Source organism: Amphiura filiformis, chromosome 7 (genome assembly GCF_039555335.1).
Source record: "Amphiura filiformis chromosome 7, Afil_fr2py, whole genome shotgun sequence".
In the NCBI taxonomy this organism is placed as follows: domain Eukaryota; kingdom Metazoa; phylum Echinodermata; class Ophiuroidea; order Amphilepidida; family Amphiuridae; genus Amphiura; species Amphiura filiformis.
In genome coordinates this window covers 29,939,885-29,958,440 of record NC_092634.1, presented here as the reverse complement: position 1 = coordinate 29,958,440, position 18,556 = coordinate 29,939,885, and the positions used below count along the sequence as shown (strand labels likewise).

At 37.7% G+C, this 18,556-nt stretch overlaps 2 protein-coding genes across 2 annotated transcripts; one reads left to right on the top strand and one right to left on the bottom strand.

Moving 5' to 3' along the window:
* Nucleotides 1-429: 429 nt before the first annotated feature.
* On the top strand, nt 430-10,147 carry LOC140156997 (uncharacterized). Its single transcript, XM_072180051.1, has 5 exons — nt 430-779; nt 2,869-2,983; nt 3,647-3,760; nt 4,984-5,062; nt 7,080-10,147. The coding sequence occupies exons 1-5, from the start codon at nt 541-543 to the stop codon at nt 7,169-7,171; spliced, it is 639 nt and encodes a 212-aa protein (XP_072036152.1). The 5' UTR covers nt 430-540; the 3' UTR covers nt 7,172-10,147.
* LOC140156996 (retinol dehydrogenase 7-like) lies at nt 9,346-18,556 on the bottom strand. Its single transcript, XM_072180049.1, has 5 exons — nt 18,444-18,556; nt 15,201-15,427; nt 13,723-13,981; nt 12,260-12,423; nt 9,346-11,719 (listed from the first exon to the last, which is right to left on the bottom strand). The coding sequence occupies exons 1-5, from the start codon at nt 18,533-18,535 to the stop codon at nt 11,487-11,489; spliced, it is 975 nt and encodes a 324-aa protein (XP_072036150.1). The 5' UTR covers nt 18,536-18,556; the 3' UTR covers nt 9,346-11,486.

Genomic DNA, 18,556 nt, shown 5'->3' with positions numbered 1-18,556 from the left:
TTTTAGTAATACAAATGTCTTGAGAAAATGTTTGATTTTTGTTGATGTCAATGGATGGTTGTAATGGAATGAAATAAGAAAATGATCAATGGCATTTAGGGTACCCTAACGTTTTGATATGCTTGAAACTCTGAACACTTGACGCCTAAAATTTTTACAGATTTCCTATTTGACCAATCTACAACACAAAAACAAATAAATTGAGGAAAAACTAGACACTTCATTTTTCACCCCTAGTGAGACAATCTGTGTACCCTGATTGTAAAACAACCCATAATATTGCCCTATTGAAGTAGGCCTACTAAAGTAATAAACTTTGCTCAATTTTGGAACGTATTTTTATACAATCGTAAAACAGGAACGACAGAAACCGGCTCATGGACTGTGAAGGAGGCTACGTGTAGCTAGTCATATGATCATAAACACGTGACAAAGCGATAGATTTCATAACATTGTTTACGTCGAGCAAGCAAAAACAGTGGTCCAACAATGCAAAGTTGACAACCTTTGATCCAAGCAAGCGGAGTATGTTCACGTGATATGGCAAATGTGAAATATCGTAAACTAGGTGAAGAAGATACTAAAGATCCACAAACTCGTGACGACGAAGAAGAAAGAGACTCAGAGAGAACTTTGAGTGGTAATTCGCAAAAGCCGTATTCATGGTGTAACATGGCGTTGAAAGTCACCACAGTTTTGGTCGCGCTAGTTATAATTGGTGCTGTTATTATTCCGTATGTTGTGCCTGCACCATTACATGCACAATGCACAATCAATTGGTAAGTAATTTGGACTTAATGGGCGTAGTTCAATAGCCATAACTGCAACCTGACAGTGACCATTACCAATCAATTGAACTTAAGCTTAACGATTTAACATTTACATTATAAAATCATACATGCAAATGCATGGCCTGAATGCATATTGGTGTGAATGGCCATGGTTGTCACTCATGACTGTGCATGTATGCAAATTATACATTTGTATATACTTTAATTTTTCACATACCTGTACATAAATCAATCAATGTGTAGGACCATGGTAATCCAAAAACCATGACAATAGACCTTGCTCGAGAACTCTAGCTTCGAATTTACACATTATAGGTACGCATTCGATGCTATAGACTAGAATATGTTGCTCTTGTTGCTGTTGATTAGTGTAGCAATTTTTTGCAACAGAAGTTATTTATTCTGTAAAATGTCGACATTTAGATAAAAGTTATTTTGATGAGTAAACTGTATCTTTTGAGTATTAAAGGGGCATTTCGTGATCCACAGCCTCATCCCGCCACTTTTCCCAAAAAATGTTGAGATTTTTACACCACTGGATACCTCTGGCTATACATTATGTTTATGTACCAAATATTTCTTGCAGATTAATTCGCTTAGCAAAAATATCGCTAAATTTGAATTTCGTTCTGGTGCACCAGAACGAAATTACAACACACTGTCTATGGAGCCGTGTACGACACATAATCATGCATAACTCGCACACGCAAAATCGGAATCAACTGAAATTTTGGAAATAAGCGTTTTTCGTGGATATCTACTGAAAAATGTCATAAAAGAGGATGCTAAGATCACAAAATCCACCTTTAAGGGGGTACTACACCCCTGGCCAATTTTGTGCCTATTTTTGCATTTTCTCAAAAATTATAGCATATTGGTGACAAGTAAGATATGTATATTATAGGGGCAAGGACTACAACTTCTGTACTGAAAATTCAGCAACTCAAAGTAAGTAGTTATTGATTTATTGATTAAATATTAGTTTTCCCTCATTTTTGACTGTAACTCCACAACTGTTGTCTGTGCTGAAATAAAATTTCCAGTGCAGTAGGTGTAGTCCTTGCCCCTATAATATACATATCTTACTTGTCCCCAATACGCTATGATTTTTGAGAAAAATGCAAAAATAGGTTCAAAAATGGGCAGGGGTGTAGTACCCCTTAAAGTATTGCCTATTTTGAACAGTCCAAAATTTTGTGCATATATTGTGACCCCTCGGCACAACTGAGCCCTGAAGTCGCCAATCATCATTTTTGAGATATTCAACCAAAATATTCTGCTTGAAATTAGCTTTAAAATGATGTACATACCATGTCTATAGTACTTGACATTTAAGTAGTGAAAAATCAATAAAACAGTCAATAAATCCTTTGTTTCCTATTGTTTATTGTTAAGTTCGATGGAGCATATCTCAATAGTGGCACTGGCGACATCCGGGCTCAGTGGTGCCGAGGGGTCACATATATGTATAGCAACATTTTTGATGCAATCGCCCGTCGTGATCGGCTGTGTTTACTTCTGAACTTCTATTGCTTTACATGGTGTCATGCTTCAGCGAATCCCAATAGATTTTGAATGCAACTGTCTCTAGCCTCAAATGTGAAATTCGTGGCTAGACTTCTCGCTAGACATACTGGACAGTGAGCAGGACGTACTTTGTAAAAGGAATTTGCCAAAATATTTTCATGATACACTCAACTTTCTACCACATCTTTGTTTCTTGCATGCATCGTTGATAATTTTATTTTCAATACCAAATATCAATTAAGGGTAGAGCAAACAAAAGATGTGATACCGGTAGTAAAAATCATTTATTAAAAAATTAAGACTACTTAATAGTTTTCATATTGGGTGGGGGCGATCTGTAATATGACTTTCAAGGTGACAAAAATGTGTGCATTCCTGCATACCGGTACCTTAAATGTATTGTGATGGTCAGTAGCTTTCTTGCGTACCTGGTCCCTAGCTCTGTCAGCCAGCAGGATACGTCCTACACAGAGTTGGGTATATTAACACCCGAACTGAAATAAGATACATTCTTTCATTCTTTTCTCTTCTTTCAAAATTCCATTTTCAGGGAATTTCCAAGTTTGAATTGTTCAGGTGTGAGTAATAAACTTGTGAGTCAAATTAAGAAATGGACTACAGATGACAACTGTCCAGGTGGAGCTGGTGAAAAGTGCCTATACACAGTAAGTCAAACTTCATTGTGAGAAGTATATTGAGTATTAATGTAGTATTGACTCATTTGATTGGAGGGGGGTGGGGGGCACTGATCCTGATTGAGGGGGCATCAGCGCTCTTTTCAACAATTTTCAATGGGATTTTGTTAAAATATTCATGGGGGGGCATGCTTCTAAGATGCTACCCACTGTATTGAGTTACTGAATGTTGGAAAGGTTTTTTGTAATTGTATACATGCATAATTTGTAAGTTGAGTGATAAGTTGAGTGCCAGTATTATAGGAGGGGTAGAGGGAAAAAGTGCCCTTCAGATGGCTCTAGTCTTAGTAAGCAAGCCAGCTCATTCTACATTTATATTGCTTCATCATCGTTAATATTTGTCTTGCTTTTGAACCCTAAAAAACTAAGAAACTAGCCTCACCCTATCACTGAGCATATTGCACATTCTATTTAGTATGTAGGCCAAGTGAAGTAAAAATAAATGTTTTTCTTCCCCTCCCTCATCCTTTTTGGGAAATTTTAAATTTGAAAATTTGTATAAACATTTTTATTTTTGCTTAAAACAGGCAATATGTGAGATTTGGCCAAAACATTTGTCAGAGTTTGGTCAGAGTCCAATTTTTATGCATTCAATGAGTCACATCAATTGATCTTTTGATTTTTTTTTATCAGTTGAAAACAGTAACTGCTGCAGAACTACAGGCAACCCATGAGACTCCTGTCAAGCACTATGTAGATGATTTGACGTTCAACTTCATGCCAAATGGAAAAATGTGTGATGTTAAGGTAAGTTTTTGTTTGTTGTTGTTGTAAGGGACCGTTCACAAACACTTGTTGGGGGGCCTAATGCAAAATGGGGGCCCCTTAAAAGTTTTGACCCTCAGGGGGTGCCCTGAAAAAATTGACCGGAAATTTTCCCGAGAAAATTGAATATTTTGCATCAGGCCCCCCTAACAAGTAGTGTTTGTGAGTGGTCCCTAAGTAGGTAGAATTTGGTTCACCTCAAGTTCGGTAGTGACAAATTAATGTGCTTATTTTGCTGGCCGCAGTATCGATTATTTTGCTGGCCACAGTGCTTATTTTGCTGGCCGCAGTTAATCGCGAAGTATGTAAATGCATGAGTACAAGGGCGGTTGCGTAAGCATTGACATCACTACTGAACTTGAAGCAAACCAAAGAATAGAAGTGTGCACTTTTTCCTATTTCCTATATGTCTGATACAAAAAAAAAGAAATGCTGTGAAACTACGCCCACATAAGAAATGTGTGTTCCCTCCAGGAAACAAATATTTTTCTGTTTTAGCCTAAACGGGCAGACAAGCACAGGCATATTAATAGAAGAAAATATGTACACGTAGGTTTTAAAACCCATGACTGTGTGTGGCTGCATGCTACCTGCCTTGATCTGCATACCCCTGGTTTTTTTAGGACATGCAGTCTTGATGGTACCATAGAATTTCATCTACAAGCATATTTTTTTGGACGAAATAGACGAAAGGTAGAAACCCTCTACAAAAATATTATTTGAAGTTTGAGCAACTATATTACTGATACAGGAGGCTGTACAAACATGTATTATTGTAAGCCCACTGTTTTTGTAAAGGGTGGCTGCCTTTCATCTCTTTCGTCAAAAAAACACTCATTTAGAGGCATATGCTTGCAGATGGAATTCTATGGTAATTATCAAGCCCAGGTTAAACATCCTGTTGTCAATTCTCTCAGTCTACTGGAATTGCCCCCCCCCCCCACTTGGGACAGACAGTGGTGGGGTGAGTACTTTGGTCCAGGAAACTGCCTCTCCAGCTGCAGTCTCTGCTATGACATCAAAAAGATTTGTCTACTTCACCATCAAAAGGATTTCTTCAAATACACCCCTATGGAAGGCATGACCTTAATCGTCCACACAGAGAGTGTGAATTTCAAATAGGGTTACTTGAATGGATGACTACATTTGACACCCCTGCATGAAATAATAATTTTTTATTAAATGTTCCATTGTTCTGCTTTCAGGGATTTTCCACTTCCGAGACATGGTACGCAGTGTTGGATTCTGGCACAAATTATTGCAATCTTCATAACCTAATAACAGGTAGAGTGCATTTATGTCACTTGCATGGCCTTGAGTGTGATACAAGTATATATTGCACAAGATTGACAAATATAATTTGAAAACAAGTGCAATATTATTAAATCTCATGCAATATATTCCTGTATCACACAAAATAAGCCATGCCATATTTATATTATTATTTTTTTATCATGACGTTGTAAAAGTCAATTATATTTGACTGATTTGACCGAACTCAGTGTGAACGTGATGCAGATCAGTGAAGTGTATGTATCAGGGTTGGCGATTTTTTTGATTTTTTAAATTTTTTTAAAAAAAATCGATTTATTTGATTTAAATCAGATTTTTTTGATTTAAATCGATTTTTTTGATTTTTTTAATTCCAAGAACTGCTATACCCCATGATAAAGTCAAAAGAGACCAGTAGAATGCTAGACATAATGCACAATCCTATCACATATTTACAAAAAGTCAAAACGCATTTTCAGATGTGAAAATTTCACAGAAAAATTTGGTAAAATCATGAGAAAAAACCTGTTGAATTCTGCACCTTGAAAATTATTTTTTTAGCAATAGATAAAATGACATCATAGAGGTATTAAATTGTACCCAAAAGGTGTAGAAGCATTACAAATGAAGTAAAACAGTCAATTCAAGGAAGAAATTAACTTAAATTTATCAAAAATGGTAAAAATTGAACAAGTTGATTTAAATCAGTGATTTAAAAAAAAAAATCATTTGATTTAAATCGCGATTTAAATCAATTGATTTAAATCGCGCCAACCTTGGTATGTATATATCTGTATTTCGAAGAAACTGTGCGATACATTGATTTATTGATCCACTCGGAAGGTTGATTTAAATAATAATAAAAATTATTGAACTATTATGTAATTATTGCATCTTGATCATTTCATTTATAAACAAAACCATGCTGCACAATGGGTTATTCCAGTTGAAATCCGGACACCCCCTATGGAAGACATGACCTTAAATCTCCCACACATGGAGTGAAGATTTCAAATGGAGTCACCCATTCAAGTAACCCCATTTGAAATTCACACTGTGTGGAAGATTAAGGTCATGTCTTCCATAGGAGGTGTATGGATTTCAACTGGAATAGCCTAATAGGGCCATTAGATTATCTTGGGAGATACAATAGAATGGAAGTCTCCCAACCATCATAGGAAAATTATTTAAAGCTTACTTTTAAAGGGTTTGTCTCTTAAACATTTAGCAAAAAAGCTATGTGCTTGTTAGTAAAACAAGGTAATTGCTATATGTGATTTAAAAAATGTATTTTAATCCGGGGGCACTCAACTTTGGAAGTGACGGTATGTGCCTGTCAATAGGCCCCCTCTTTTGAAAATACCCGATGACCCCCTTTTTTAAAAGTCATACCCGATGGCCCCCCTTTTTTAGTTGCGGCTACCCAATGACCCCCTTTTCTTGGTTGCGGCTACCCAATGACCCCCTTTTTTTCTAGAATAGCATCATCAAAATGCCACAAAATAATGCCGAAACTTTCAAATTCTCTTATTTCAACAAATTTGTAGTTGATAATTTGGAACAAGAACAAGAATTTTGCTCCATTTTTTCAACATTTTCTACCCGATGACCCCTTTTTGAAATCTTATACCCAATGACCCCCTTTTTTTCAAAATATTATACCCAATGACCCCCTTTTCATTTTATGCGTACCCAATGACCCCTTTTTAAAAATAACGTTTTGTACCCGATAGGCCCTACTTAGCGATGCCGGTAGGCTGTACCCGTCACTTCTAAAGTTGAGTGCCCACCCAGCGATTTTAATTGTTTCTAGAATCTTGATGCTACGCAGGCACTATTTTGTTTTGTTTTTATAACTAAAAAAAGCCTGTAAAAAGACCCTGCGCATAGGGATGAGCACTCGGATGGCTTTCACATACTTTTGCGCACCGGTTCAGACAAACCTTTTTTTTTGGTGGCCTTTTTAAACAAAACGCTAATATTCAGTCGGAGTAGTAATCTTTTTGCTTCATATTTTGTTCCCATGCAGGAAGTGGCTTGAATGAGACTACTGGCTTTGTAGAGAAAACTAGTGATGATGTATGCACTCAATATTCAAGTGCCGACTGTGAGAAATACTAGATGTATACTGGTTTGGTTACAATCTATGTGGATCAATGTGCTACTGTAAAAGGGGATATTTTTGTGGGAGTTTAATTTTTGCGATTTTAGTGAATGGAGCTCCAACCGCGAAAATAACACCTCGCGAATATATGCAACAATGTATTACAAGTATAGGGCAGTTGCGAAAATAACATTCGCGAAAATGTCTCTCTTAATCTAAATCACGAAAATAACTGCTCGCGAAAATATCCCCTTTTACAGTATTCCATTTGAAATATGCCACACCCCTGTGGAAGATTTAAGAAAAGACTTCCGCAGAGGGAGTATGTTTTTCAACTGTCATTGGCTTGGGTTAATTATTTTGAAACCCATACTCTTATATATGCTTTACATCTTCCACAACTGGAGTTAGTGAGTATTTCAGTTAACCAGTTGTCTGCTAAACTTTAGCTAAATCTACCACAGGGGGAGTGAGTATTTCAGATGGAAATAACCAATTGTCAATTCTATTTGAAATCCATACTCCTTCTGTAGAAGACTTAAGCTAAATCTTCAACAGGGGGAGTGTGGATATTAAATGGTATAGCACAATATGTCAGTCATCAATCTATACCTATAAATCTATGTTTCACCTATAGTTTGGTAGTTTCAAAGTTGCATATATTTTGCTGGTCACTGTACCAAATTGCACATGTCGCCCTATTTGGCAGAGTATATGCACACACGTACAAGGGCATTTTGTAGCCACATTTGCGGGGCAACCTCTTGAAGGTAATGCCATCATAATCAAACTAGAGGTGAACCAAGATATAAATAGGGGTTTCCCAACCCGGTGTGGAGTGCGACCCTATTTCTTTTAATTCAGACCACTCTTAGCCATATGTCGTAATAAATATTATTGTGTGTCCAATTTCATTCCTGGAAGTCCTTGGGACACTGGGTTTTGAGTTTGTGATCTCATCATGGGGCTGCAATCCACTGGTTGAGGACCCCTGATCTAAATGAACTTTTCTGAAGGGTGTACAAAATTCCTATTGTACTGTGGTTTCTCATCACCAGAAAGTTGAGGAATAATGATCAAGTATTTTTCAATCTACTATGATAACAATGGTGGTATTATTATGCATTCAAATTTAGACACAAGGTTTTTAATTGTCTCAATTAAAAAAAATCTCAACGACATGGCATAACTGGGCATTAACAGCAGAGACAAAAAAATCATTTAGAAGCTGCTGACGAGGAAGCACCCAGAAAGCGATTAGCCTCCCTGCTGAAGCTGGCCCTCGATCTAATGGCTGAAATTTGTTAAGAAATGAAAAAGATAAAAGAAAAAACAAAAACAAACAAAACAAAAAGATAATAATAGGACCTAACACTTTATATATTTTCACATTTTCTGCAGCAACCATGTCCTTTCTATTTAATTTTACCCTATTGTAGATGGGAAAGTAGTTACCAAATTGGATTCTTTGTCTTTGACGTATTTGAAACCACAACAATTAATCCCTGTAGTTGGTGCTTGGCATTGTGGAGCTTGATTTTGAAAATTACCCAAAATAGCTTGGAGTTTGATATAACTATATAATAAAATTTGGAATGTTCTTGCCAGAAAACATGTATAAGGTCTAGCGATATGCAAAGATTTTTTCTTCATGCTATCTTAAAACCTGATCACGTTTACAAAATAATAACCAATGGGAACCTTGTGTCTAAGTTAATTGATTGCATACATGTAATTGAAACTATTGTACTTAAGAATATTGGTTTCAATTTGATTTCAAAAATGATATTTTAAATAATGGTCACTGCACTGAAGCATGAAAGTATAATACATATACCTGTCAGCAAAGATACACTTAAAGAACAAGATAATTTTGCACCCAATTTTGGGCCAAAGCATGTTTTCATTTGTTTTTTGTCTTAATTTACAAAAATGTGTAATATAAATTTACCCAAAACAACAAATCTATACTTTTAATTTAAAGTATCTTATGCGAATGTGCAATGTTTGTTGATTGTGGGAAACTGGTGATCTTAATAATATTATGAAAGCAGATAAGGTGCAATATTTTTCAGATACCAGATCAGGATGACTTACTAGAATTGTAAGCTTCCTCATCTGATATCATTTGCTTGGCTCTATGGCATTTTGTTTGAATGGGCTAAAATTAATGATGTTCTTTAATTTAAGGTGCAGTTTCAGAAAAAAATGGAAGTACATTAAAATAAACACGATGCAAGACATGGAAAGTGTATCAATCCAAACTTTGATCGTTGATCCTCTCCCCCCCAGTTGTCCCTGTCGGAACAAAAATTGCTGAAAATATCACAATTTTGGGCAAAAATTTCCTCATAGTGCTCATAGTAAAAGGTCACACTGTTTGCATGAATTCGAACCATTTACAATACATTTTAAGGTGGGCCCTGGGCGAAGAGAGTTGTCATTGGTTTTGTTTTGTTTACTATTCGTTTTGTGTTTTGTTTTCAATAGTTTAAAATTCGTTGGTCGCAACAAATAGTAGTAGAGTGATTTTTCCAAATCTTCCCTTTCACATAGTGGCGGAAACGTTTAAAGGTAGCTATATCCTGTAATAGTTATTCCTTTTTAACGTATTAAAGATACAATTTAATAGTTTGAACCTTGAATTTCAATTTCAAATCGAATCGGGCCATTGAGAGATAACAGTGGAGGAATATCGGCTCTGTTATTAGTAACATATCCGTCAAACACGTTTGTCTGGGAACATATTTTGTCCTTCATGTACGCCACTATATGTTGCGACCGATGAAGTATAATAATTATTATTGTGTTTGGGTGATCCATCATAAAAATGAATTAAGCCCATCATCTTTTATTTGAGGCAGGACAGAAAACGACATTGTGCTTATAACGTGATAGATAATTTACTCAGATTTTCTATGTAATATAAGTTAGGTCTATTTTGTATAATTTTGATACTATTGTGACAATAAAATTGTTAACAATGTCAATAATATTGTGGTATTGAATTTCTGTAGTGGTTTTGTAGGCTTCTATCAGCAATCATCTTCCCAACTCCAGAAACACGAATATTTTGTAACTCTAGTATCCTCTTTTCATGATCTTGTTCAATCGCTATCAACAAAGAAAGCTTTATTCCCAAAATGTCAGATGATTCCGATTTTGCGTTTACGAGTTATGCATGATTATGTGTCTAAAACTGCTCCATAGGCCACTGTGTTGTTATGTCGTTCTGTAAATTTGATGATATTTTTGCCAGCCGAAAAACCATTTTGAAGGTATTTGGTCCCACACCGGAAAATCAAATGAACTTTTTTTGACCCCAATTCTGTGTACCCAGTACACCATATTTATTGATTCTTTTATAAACGCATCCGCTATGCACAGTTTCCACCTCGATACACCTGAGCACACAATTTCGTCCAAAAGGTTCCAAGCAAGCAGTGAATTATCTACACACGTCTTTGTTTACACTACGCGGTTGAGTAAATAGCATCATAAGAGCTGTGTGAGCTTCTAGCTGGTGACTAATGGAAAATAGGCATCTGTGATTGGTTTTGTCAAAACCTCAAGTGTTCCCTTCATCCAATCAGATTTTTTTAAATATCGAACGGAAGCTATATACGAAACACTTCCCCCAAAACACTTTTTTCATTACGTCAACATATAACGCACTTCAATGTTTATTGCAAGGCAAATGTGGTAAATCTGTCGAAAACGACCTATCCAAGCACAATTTTTGGACCATAATGTTGGTTCTAAAAGTCAAAATCTCAAGTGATCCGTAGAATATTTTCCAGATTTTACGTCATTAAATGAAAGAGCACACTTATATTGTCCATGTACTAGCTTAATTTCAATGAGCAATGCCCAATTCTGATTGCAAATCTTGTGCAAAAAGTTACTAGTTTTGCCTGTTTTGTCATACGGTTTTAAATTCAATGAACAATGACTTTGCTTAAAGAGCGCTTACAAATTCACATGTCAATGTATATTGTCCAAGTCAAGTTAGACACTTACACAGTCATAAAGTGATCCACTAAATTTGATCAACATTGCCACGGCTTAAATGTAATTCATATGTATTTTGCGAAAGAACAAACATTTGGACGGTATTGTATTGGGCCCCATACCTGAAAGCTCATGATATCGGACATATAGACACATAACTACATAACCTATGCATTATGCCTATGCGCAAGTGACGTCATCATTTTGAAGGTATTTGGTCCCATACCGGAAATCAAATGAACCTTTGACCCCAACGTCATGAGTAATAGAAGCCTGTTTTCAAAGCGTGTATTGAATCTGCTTTTATTCCAATGACTCCATCTATAATTTCTTGCACACTTTTGGTGTTGGTGTTTTTATTCTGAAGATCGAGTCTAAATTATCAGTTAGAATAGCGGGTAACATTGACAATGGTTTATAAAGCAACTTAGCATCCAAGCCAGGAAGATAGCGTCGCCATGGCCACCATGCAGTGAGGGCGTGCTCCATGGCGTCTGTAACGAGGTAGAGTTTATCAGTCGCGTTGTCCAAAATTTCAGCCATTACATTTTTCACTGTATTAGGAAATGAAAACATCAAGGCAGGACTCATAATCAAATCATTCCATAAAATCTCCTATTTTGTTCATTAAGTCTATATGCAGGTATCCCAGTAAAAGCGGACCCCAACGAATGTTTTTAAAATGATAAAGATATGATATTGCCTGTAAAAATGGTTGCAGGATAAATGGTAAATTGGGGGGGGGGCACTGGGGAAGTGAATTTCAGGGGGAACAAATTTGCACAAAATTGCCGCAAAAAGTGGAAATGTTTGTAATTTTGGGTTTTTTGCCTTATAAGTGTGTGGGGTGGTGTGTGGGGGATATGGGGGGTGACCCTCTTGCCCCCCGTAGTGCCGTTACTGTGTATCTTAAAGGAAATTATCGGAAAATGTCAAAAAGGATATCAACATTCAGTAGGGTTTAGGGTTCTTGAGTTGTAGGGAAACACGTCAAAAGTTCTATGTATTTTAACCGGTAACTCAATAATTTTGAATGCCAGTTTATTTTAATTTTTTTTGTAATTTTTGTTTTGTTTTATTTTGCAAACACTTACAATCTTGATAATATTCTTCTCCATATTCTTCCCTCTCCTCCGGAGTCAACCTATTCCAGGCTTTATCCATCCGTGGAAATATACCTTCTGTATTGGTCACTTCTGTCCGAAAGTAGCCCGGCTCTAAGATGTGAACAGTCACTCCATACGGCTTCATTAGAATTCTAATGAAAAAAGACATTTAAGCAGTTTTAGTACTGTCAAGGTTAATATGCCGAAAGTATAGGTTACAGGTGGAAAGGCCAAAAGATCATTAGTCCGAGAAACCAATAACTAATATTTATTCTAACCCTAACCCTAAACGTCACCCTACGCAGGTCCCTTGTCTCTCCAAAGGACAAAACTGGACAAGAAAGGCAATCTGGTGTTGTGTGCAGCATCCCCTGCATAGACTGTGACTCAAGCTTGTAAAGAGGCTAACATAACATAAATCCAAAGCGGCCAGTTCCAAGTCAGCGATCAAGGAACATATTGACAGGAGTAAAGGGTACCAGATTGACTGGAAAAACGTAAAAGTATCTGAGAGGGAGTCTAAGGACTTCCTTCGTAAGGTCTTGGAAGCAATCCATATATCAGAACTAAAAGACCCAGACTGAACCGTGACAAAAGGTTAGACATCGGCCCTGTTTCGGACAACCTCCTGACCTCCCGGCACCAAGGGGACGCCATATCATCTTCCAGTTTGACTTCATCTACATCTGTGACGTCATCGGAGGTGTCTCAAGAACATGAGCAATAACATCCGCAGAAGACGCCGGTTGACCCGGTAAAAGCGGTTCAGTGAGTGAAATTTGAGTAGTGTAGAAGTCTAAAGTTGCTTTCTAGTTAAAGCCATATTATAACATTTGGGCTGAGGAGAACGCCCTCAAAAAAATTTTAAATTCTGGTTTTTACACGATTGTAATGTACTTTAGTCAATAAAGATACTCTGCAAAATCAAGACTTTAGGTGCTGTAGTTTTGTCAAAATCTGAGATTTTGTAATAAAACGACGTAACCGGCGTTTTATTATTACGATGGAAATATTAGTCGAGCACGTATGCACAGTACGTACACGGCGTGCGGGATACACATACACGAACCCTCCGAGGACCGTACCGTATTACAACCGCGGGAGTAACATGCATGGGCGCTAGTAGTAAATTCCAATTTTCTATGCTTTACCTCACTTGTTCTGCTCAAAATTAAAAGGGGACATTATCTGACAGTAAAAGCTAACATTTTATGGAAAATAAATACTAATCTATTTTTACAGAAATGTTATAATATGGCTTTAAGTTAAATATACACAAAGACCACAGATGGCCCTAAAAGGTCGTGTACACTTTTCGTTGGATTCAATCATATAGTCATCCTCCTCAGCTGAGCTCTGAGCTGTATGCTAATTTCGTAACAGTCGAAATTGATCATGCATGAACACATTTTGCTCGTTACACTACCTAATATCTGGTATTTTTTGCTTACCTAAGGCCATCAGAGAAAGCTTCTACGCCATGTTTCGCCATTTCGTAACCGCCTGTCGGAATAGTATATATCCCAAGAGAACTTGATACATTGACGATGCGACCTTTGGCCTTTTTAATGAGCGGTAGAAAAACATTGGTCACCTCTACGACGCCTAATAAATTAACTTCAATTATGGAGCGAATTTCTTCCCGTGTCCACCAATTGTATTGTCCTGGATTGCCTGTTACTCCAGCATTGTTGATTACTCCCCAAAGACCTTAAAAGAACGAGTCAACGATACACACATATACGTTACAAGTGCCTTACAGAATACGTCACACATTTTACCTGTCGATTGTAATAACTCATTTAGTCAAACAGTGCATGGAGCACACCTCAAGTAGTGAGCCAGCCCGGAGAGGGTTCTCCCTGTTTGATGGTATACGTATGTGCCACGGGCTTGAGTGCATTTGTCAGGAAATGGGGGTGGGTAAGGGGTGAAGTTATAGGGTGGGGTATGGGTAGGGTGAGGTTGGGGTAGGGGCGTGTTGGATGGGTTAGAGATGGAATATGGTGTGGTGAGATTAGGGATGGGGTAAGTATGGGTAGGCCTTTGGGGTTAGGGTGTGGTAGGGTGTGGTGGATTAAGGGTGCCTAGGATGTGGTGGGGATGGCATGGGTGGGGTAAGGGTGAAGTGGTTTAGGGATGGGTAGTACAAGGGGTTAGGTTAAGGGTCGTTTTGGTATGTTGCCCGTTTGTGGTGAGTGGATAGGTGTAGCATAGGTGTGAATTAGTGTATGATTTATAGTGGCCTTGTGGGGAGGGTGTAGGGGTAGGGATTGAGATTGGAGGTAGGAGGAGTAAGCGGTAGGAATGTTTGGGTAGTAGAGTAGGAGTGTGATAGGGTTGAGTAGGGGTGTATGGGGCTGGGGTTGTAGGTACGTTGGGATGCAGTCATATTAGAACCGATCTGGGTTGAAATGGAGGGGGGACAATCGGCCTGAAATGACAAAAAGTGGCTGAATAGAACAAAACATGGGCCATTTTGCCAAAAGCTGCAAGGCGGGGTAGGGGTGTGGTGTGTATGGGTAGGGTAAGGGGTGAGGTAGGATAGGGTGGGGTAGGATGTGTGGGGTAATGGGTAGGGGTGTGGTGGAAGAGGCTTGTGTTAGAGTAGGGCTGGGGTACAGGTAGGGGCGAGGATGAGAATGGGTGGAGTAAGAGGTAGGAGTGTTGTGTAGGTGTAGGGTGGGTAAGGAGGCGGTACAGGTATGTGGGATTGGGTGAGGTGGGTTAGGGGTATGGTGGCACGGTAGGGGGGCGGTAGAGAGTTGGAGGGATAAGTATACTGTGGTAGTTAGGCGCGGGGTAGGGTGTGGTGGAGGTAGTGGGTAGGATTTTAAAAAAAAATTGCCCAAGATGGCGAAAGCTGGTGGTCATGAAAGCAGATGAGACTTGTGGTTTGACAACTCGTGGTTCGACGCTTTTCACTTACCTTTATTTGCTGGTATACCTGCTTTTACTATCTCATAAGCGGCTTCAATACTTTCACTTTTTGTTACATCCATTTGGACCGTCTTCAATCGATTACTGCTGGCTGCTCGAAGATCAGATGCACCTTTTTCCGTAAAACACGCGGCGAAAACATGGCATCCTTTCTTATCCAGCTGCTTGGCAATAAGATTACCAAACCCGGTGTCGCATCCCGTTATGAGAACATACCTGCAAAGAAATGCAGTCAAGAAAATTTAACTAGAGCGAAATTCGAACCGGTGACCTCTGGATTGCAAGACAAGTTAATGCGACGGCCGAATGATGGTTAAGGTCTTCTTGGGCATAGCGCAGTAGTCGTATTTAGCACATATAATGTATGTGTATGCGAGTGCGCATTCGGTCTACAACTGGACAATTACTGTGACGTCATCCGCAATGTTCATCCACATGCAACTGGGATCTTGATCGGTTGAGAACAAATACAATAAGGTACAATATTGCGAAATTTACGTGAAACGTGATATGGGAACGCCAACGGCAAGCTACATTAGTCGAAAATCAGTAAGTATGCCCTGTAGAGGGTGAAATCTCTTGTGAATTGGTCAATCGTGGAATTACCGTAAGGCGATTAGGTTGCGGTTGGTAGCAAAAAATGACGTCGGTTCCAAAATGACAAAAAAAAAACGCATTATAAAATGCAGAAAAATGTTATGTTTGTCGTGTTATGAAGCCGATTAAAGTATCCAAACAGAACAAGTAGAGTCCGACATGTAATATAATCCATTTTGAGGGTTACAATTTGACCTAGTATAGACAAGAAGAAGTGAATAAATTGCGATTTTTTTTCGACGCGAATTTCAACGGGCAGATTGCCTATTCATTTGTGTGTGGAGAATGCCGTCCAAAAATCAGCTTGCGAAGAGGCGTTTTAGGCAAGATCGTGACGTCTTACGACATAATGCGGTAGAATTGTCTGTTTTGGACGGGTGACAGCAGTTCGTGCAACGTCATTTTTCGCCATTGCTATTTCGTTACATTAAACAGCTGTCAAAGTGTTTGCTTATGGATACTATTCAACAAACACCAAAATGTTTGTAAAACATGATAATGCATATGTTTTGGTTTTAGTTTAAACATTTTGATAACATATCAATATCGGTTTATAATCATGAAAACTCTTTTTTAAAACGGGTTTTATTTGAGATGTGAGTCCAGTTGCAGTTGATCAGTTTTATGTTTAATTCAATATTTTTTAAAACGTGTTATACTGAAAAAAATACAACATTTTAAACCAAAATTCGAAATGCTAAAGTAAAATATCATTTGCCAAACATTGTGTGTACTTTAATCTATTATGTAAAAATGTTTTGCAGCAAGTTTTGAACAAAATATTTTTATATACCCTTGGCCTCACACACCCTTTAACCCGACATTTCCCGTTTTCTGCAATATTTTGTGTTTGGTGGGTAGTAATCTAGCTAGGCATGTTAAATTATCTATTTTCATTTTGCTTTAATAAGTAAACAGAGAACTATTTATATGATAATGTTGTTCGAATAATAATATACACCATGGCGACTTCCGAGGCATTCAACACCAAACTGTTTAGTTATTTAGACAAATATCATACACGTGTGAACAATAGGCCTACTCATTTTCCAATGAGCCCGCAAAACTGAAATATCGCTAATCTGGTCTGAATGCTTAGAGCAATAGATACAGCCAGTATCAATACCGATGAAAGTGAGTTCGAAGAGAGAAGAAGAGAATCTTTTCTCATCTTCTCTGGTTCGATGCACCCAGAGAAGAAGGATGCACCCAAGGTGAATCAATGGGTGCTTCCTATATCTTTAGATATATTTGTCTCAGCATAGCGGCTGCGCCACTTCTATGAGCTTATTGCAATTGCGTATAGATATAGTCTCCGGTCAGACTTTATGAGGCTATCACGAACATACTAGGAACGACGAGCGTTAGGAACGATACAAACTGGCTGTGTAGGAGACTAGTTTGGATGTGAACGGCACTATGACGTTCTACCGTACAATGTCGTAATACGTAACCCGTATGGCGTTTGCAGTGAACGCCTCTTCACAATCACTCTATTGTCCCGGCCGACGCGGACTTAATCGTGCGGTAGCTTATGGACGTCGGTTCAATTCTCATTTTCAATCAGGCAACCAATAGGATAGGTTGATCAATATAGGATAATTATCAAACAATCAGATGTGTCAAGTGAATGGGAGTGGAAATGAAGAGGTATGTTTCCAACAATGGTAGGGTCAAAGGTCACAAGGTCACAAGAGCAGTGGCGGAGGCAAGGGGGGGGAGGGAGCAAGAGGTATCGACTTTGTACTTGGTTGAAATAGTCATTTCCTGTCATATTATAGTAGAAAAGTCGGTGACAATCTTATGTTCATAGCTTTTTTGGCTATACTTTTGAACAAAGCCAGACCCAGCAAACATAAAATGTTTTAAACGGGTTATATTTTGGGTTTTGGTTTTGGTAAAAACGTTTTAATAACATTAAATGTTGGGTTATATAAAGGTCATGAAAACGTTTTTAAAATGTTTTGGACTATGATAGCACACTATTCAAAATGTTTTTGTCAAATATTTTGTCAACACTTAAATTACATTATGTTAAAATATTTTACAGTAAGTAAAAAAAATGTTTTTGAATGTTATGAAAACGTTTTATACTCTTTATATTCCCTTAATATTTTTGCCGAAATATCGATTCGAACACGTTTTGTGTTTGCTGGGGATTTCCCAATTTTGCTAGGTTATACCGTCACGCCCACATTATGATGGCATAGCGGTATTCATATGTGGAATGTTTGTACTTAGTTTGGTATCACTATATAGATAGAGGAGAGTCAGGAGACCCATAGCTACGGTATTAAATATTACAGTATAAGAAGTTTATGATAGAAAATTAGGGGCGGGTTGCACCCTCCCTCCTCGTATTGTTAGTTCTATTGTTTGTTTAAAAGCTGTTTGTGGATGGGGAGTTAAAATACATATACATTTGCGAATAGTTTTCACCAAATGACATGTATTCATGTATATTCATTACTGTACGTACAACAAAATAATATTCGTATTACAAAATAATATTTTTGAATTTAGCACTTCAAATTATCCTTACTTTTATAACATATAGTTCAGTGGATTACATTTTTATAAGCCTGGTTATTACAGTCATAACGGTATGGAATCTGCGAATCAACTGAAGACTTACCTTCCACTTATGTTAATTTTAATTTTGTCAAGCAACCAAATCGAGACAAGAAACACGAATACAACCAGGAAAGCTAGCGACAAAAACTCCATGTCTAATAAAGGAACTGTTAT

Coding starts and splice junctions, on each gene's coding strand:
- LOC140156997 (XM_072180051.1), top strand. CDS start 541: ATGGCAAATGTGAAATATCGTAAACTAGGTGAAGAAGATACTAAAGAT. Junction 780..2,868: donor GCACAATGCACAATCAATTG/GTAAGTAATTTG, acceptor TTCCATTTTCAG/GGAATTTCCAAGTTTGAATT. Junction 3,761..4,983: donor GAAAAATGTGTGATGTTAAG/GTAAGTTTTTGT, acceptor TTCTGCTTTCAG/GGATTTTCCACTTCCGAGAC.
- LOC140156996 (XM_072180049.1), bottom strand. CDS start 18,535: ATGGAGTTTTTGTCGCTAGCTTTCCTGGTTGTATTCGTGTTTCTTGTC. Junction 12,424..13,722: donor GCTTTCTCTGATGGCCTTAG/GTAAGCAAAAAA, acceptor TTTTTTCATTAG/AATTCTAATGAAGCCGTATG. Junction 11,720..12,259: donor AGAAGAATATTATCAAGATT/GTAAGTGTTTGC, acceptor TTCCTAATACAG/TGAAAAATGTAATGGCTGAA.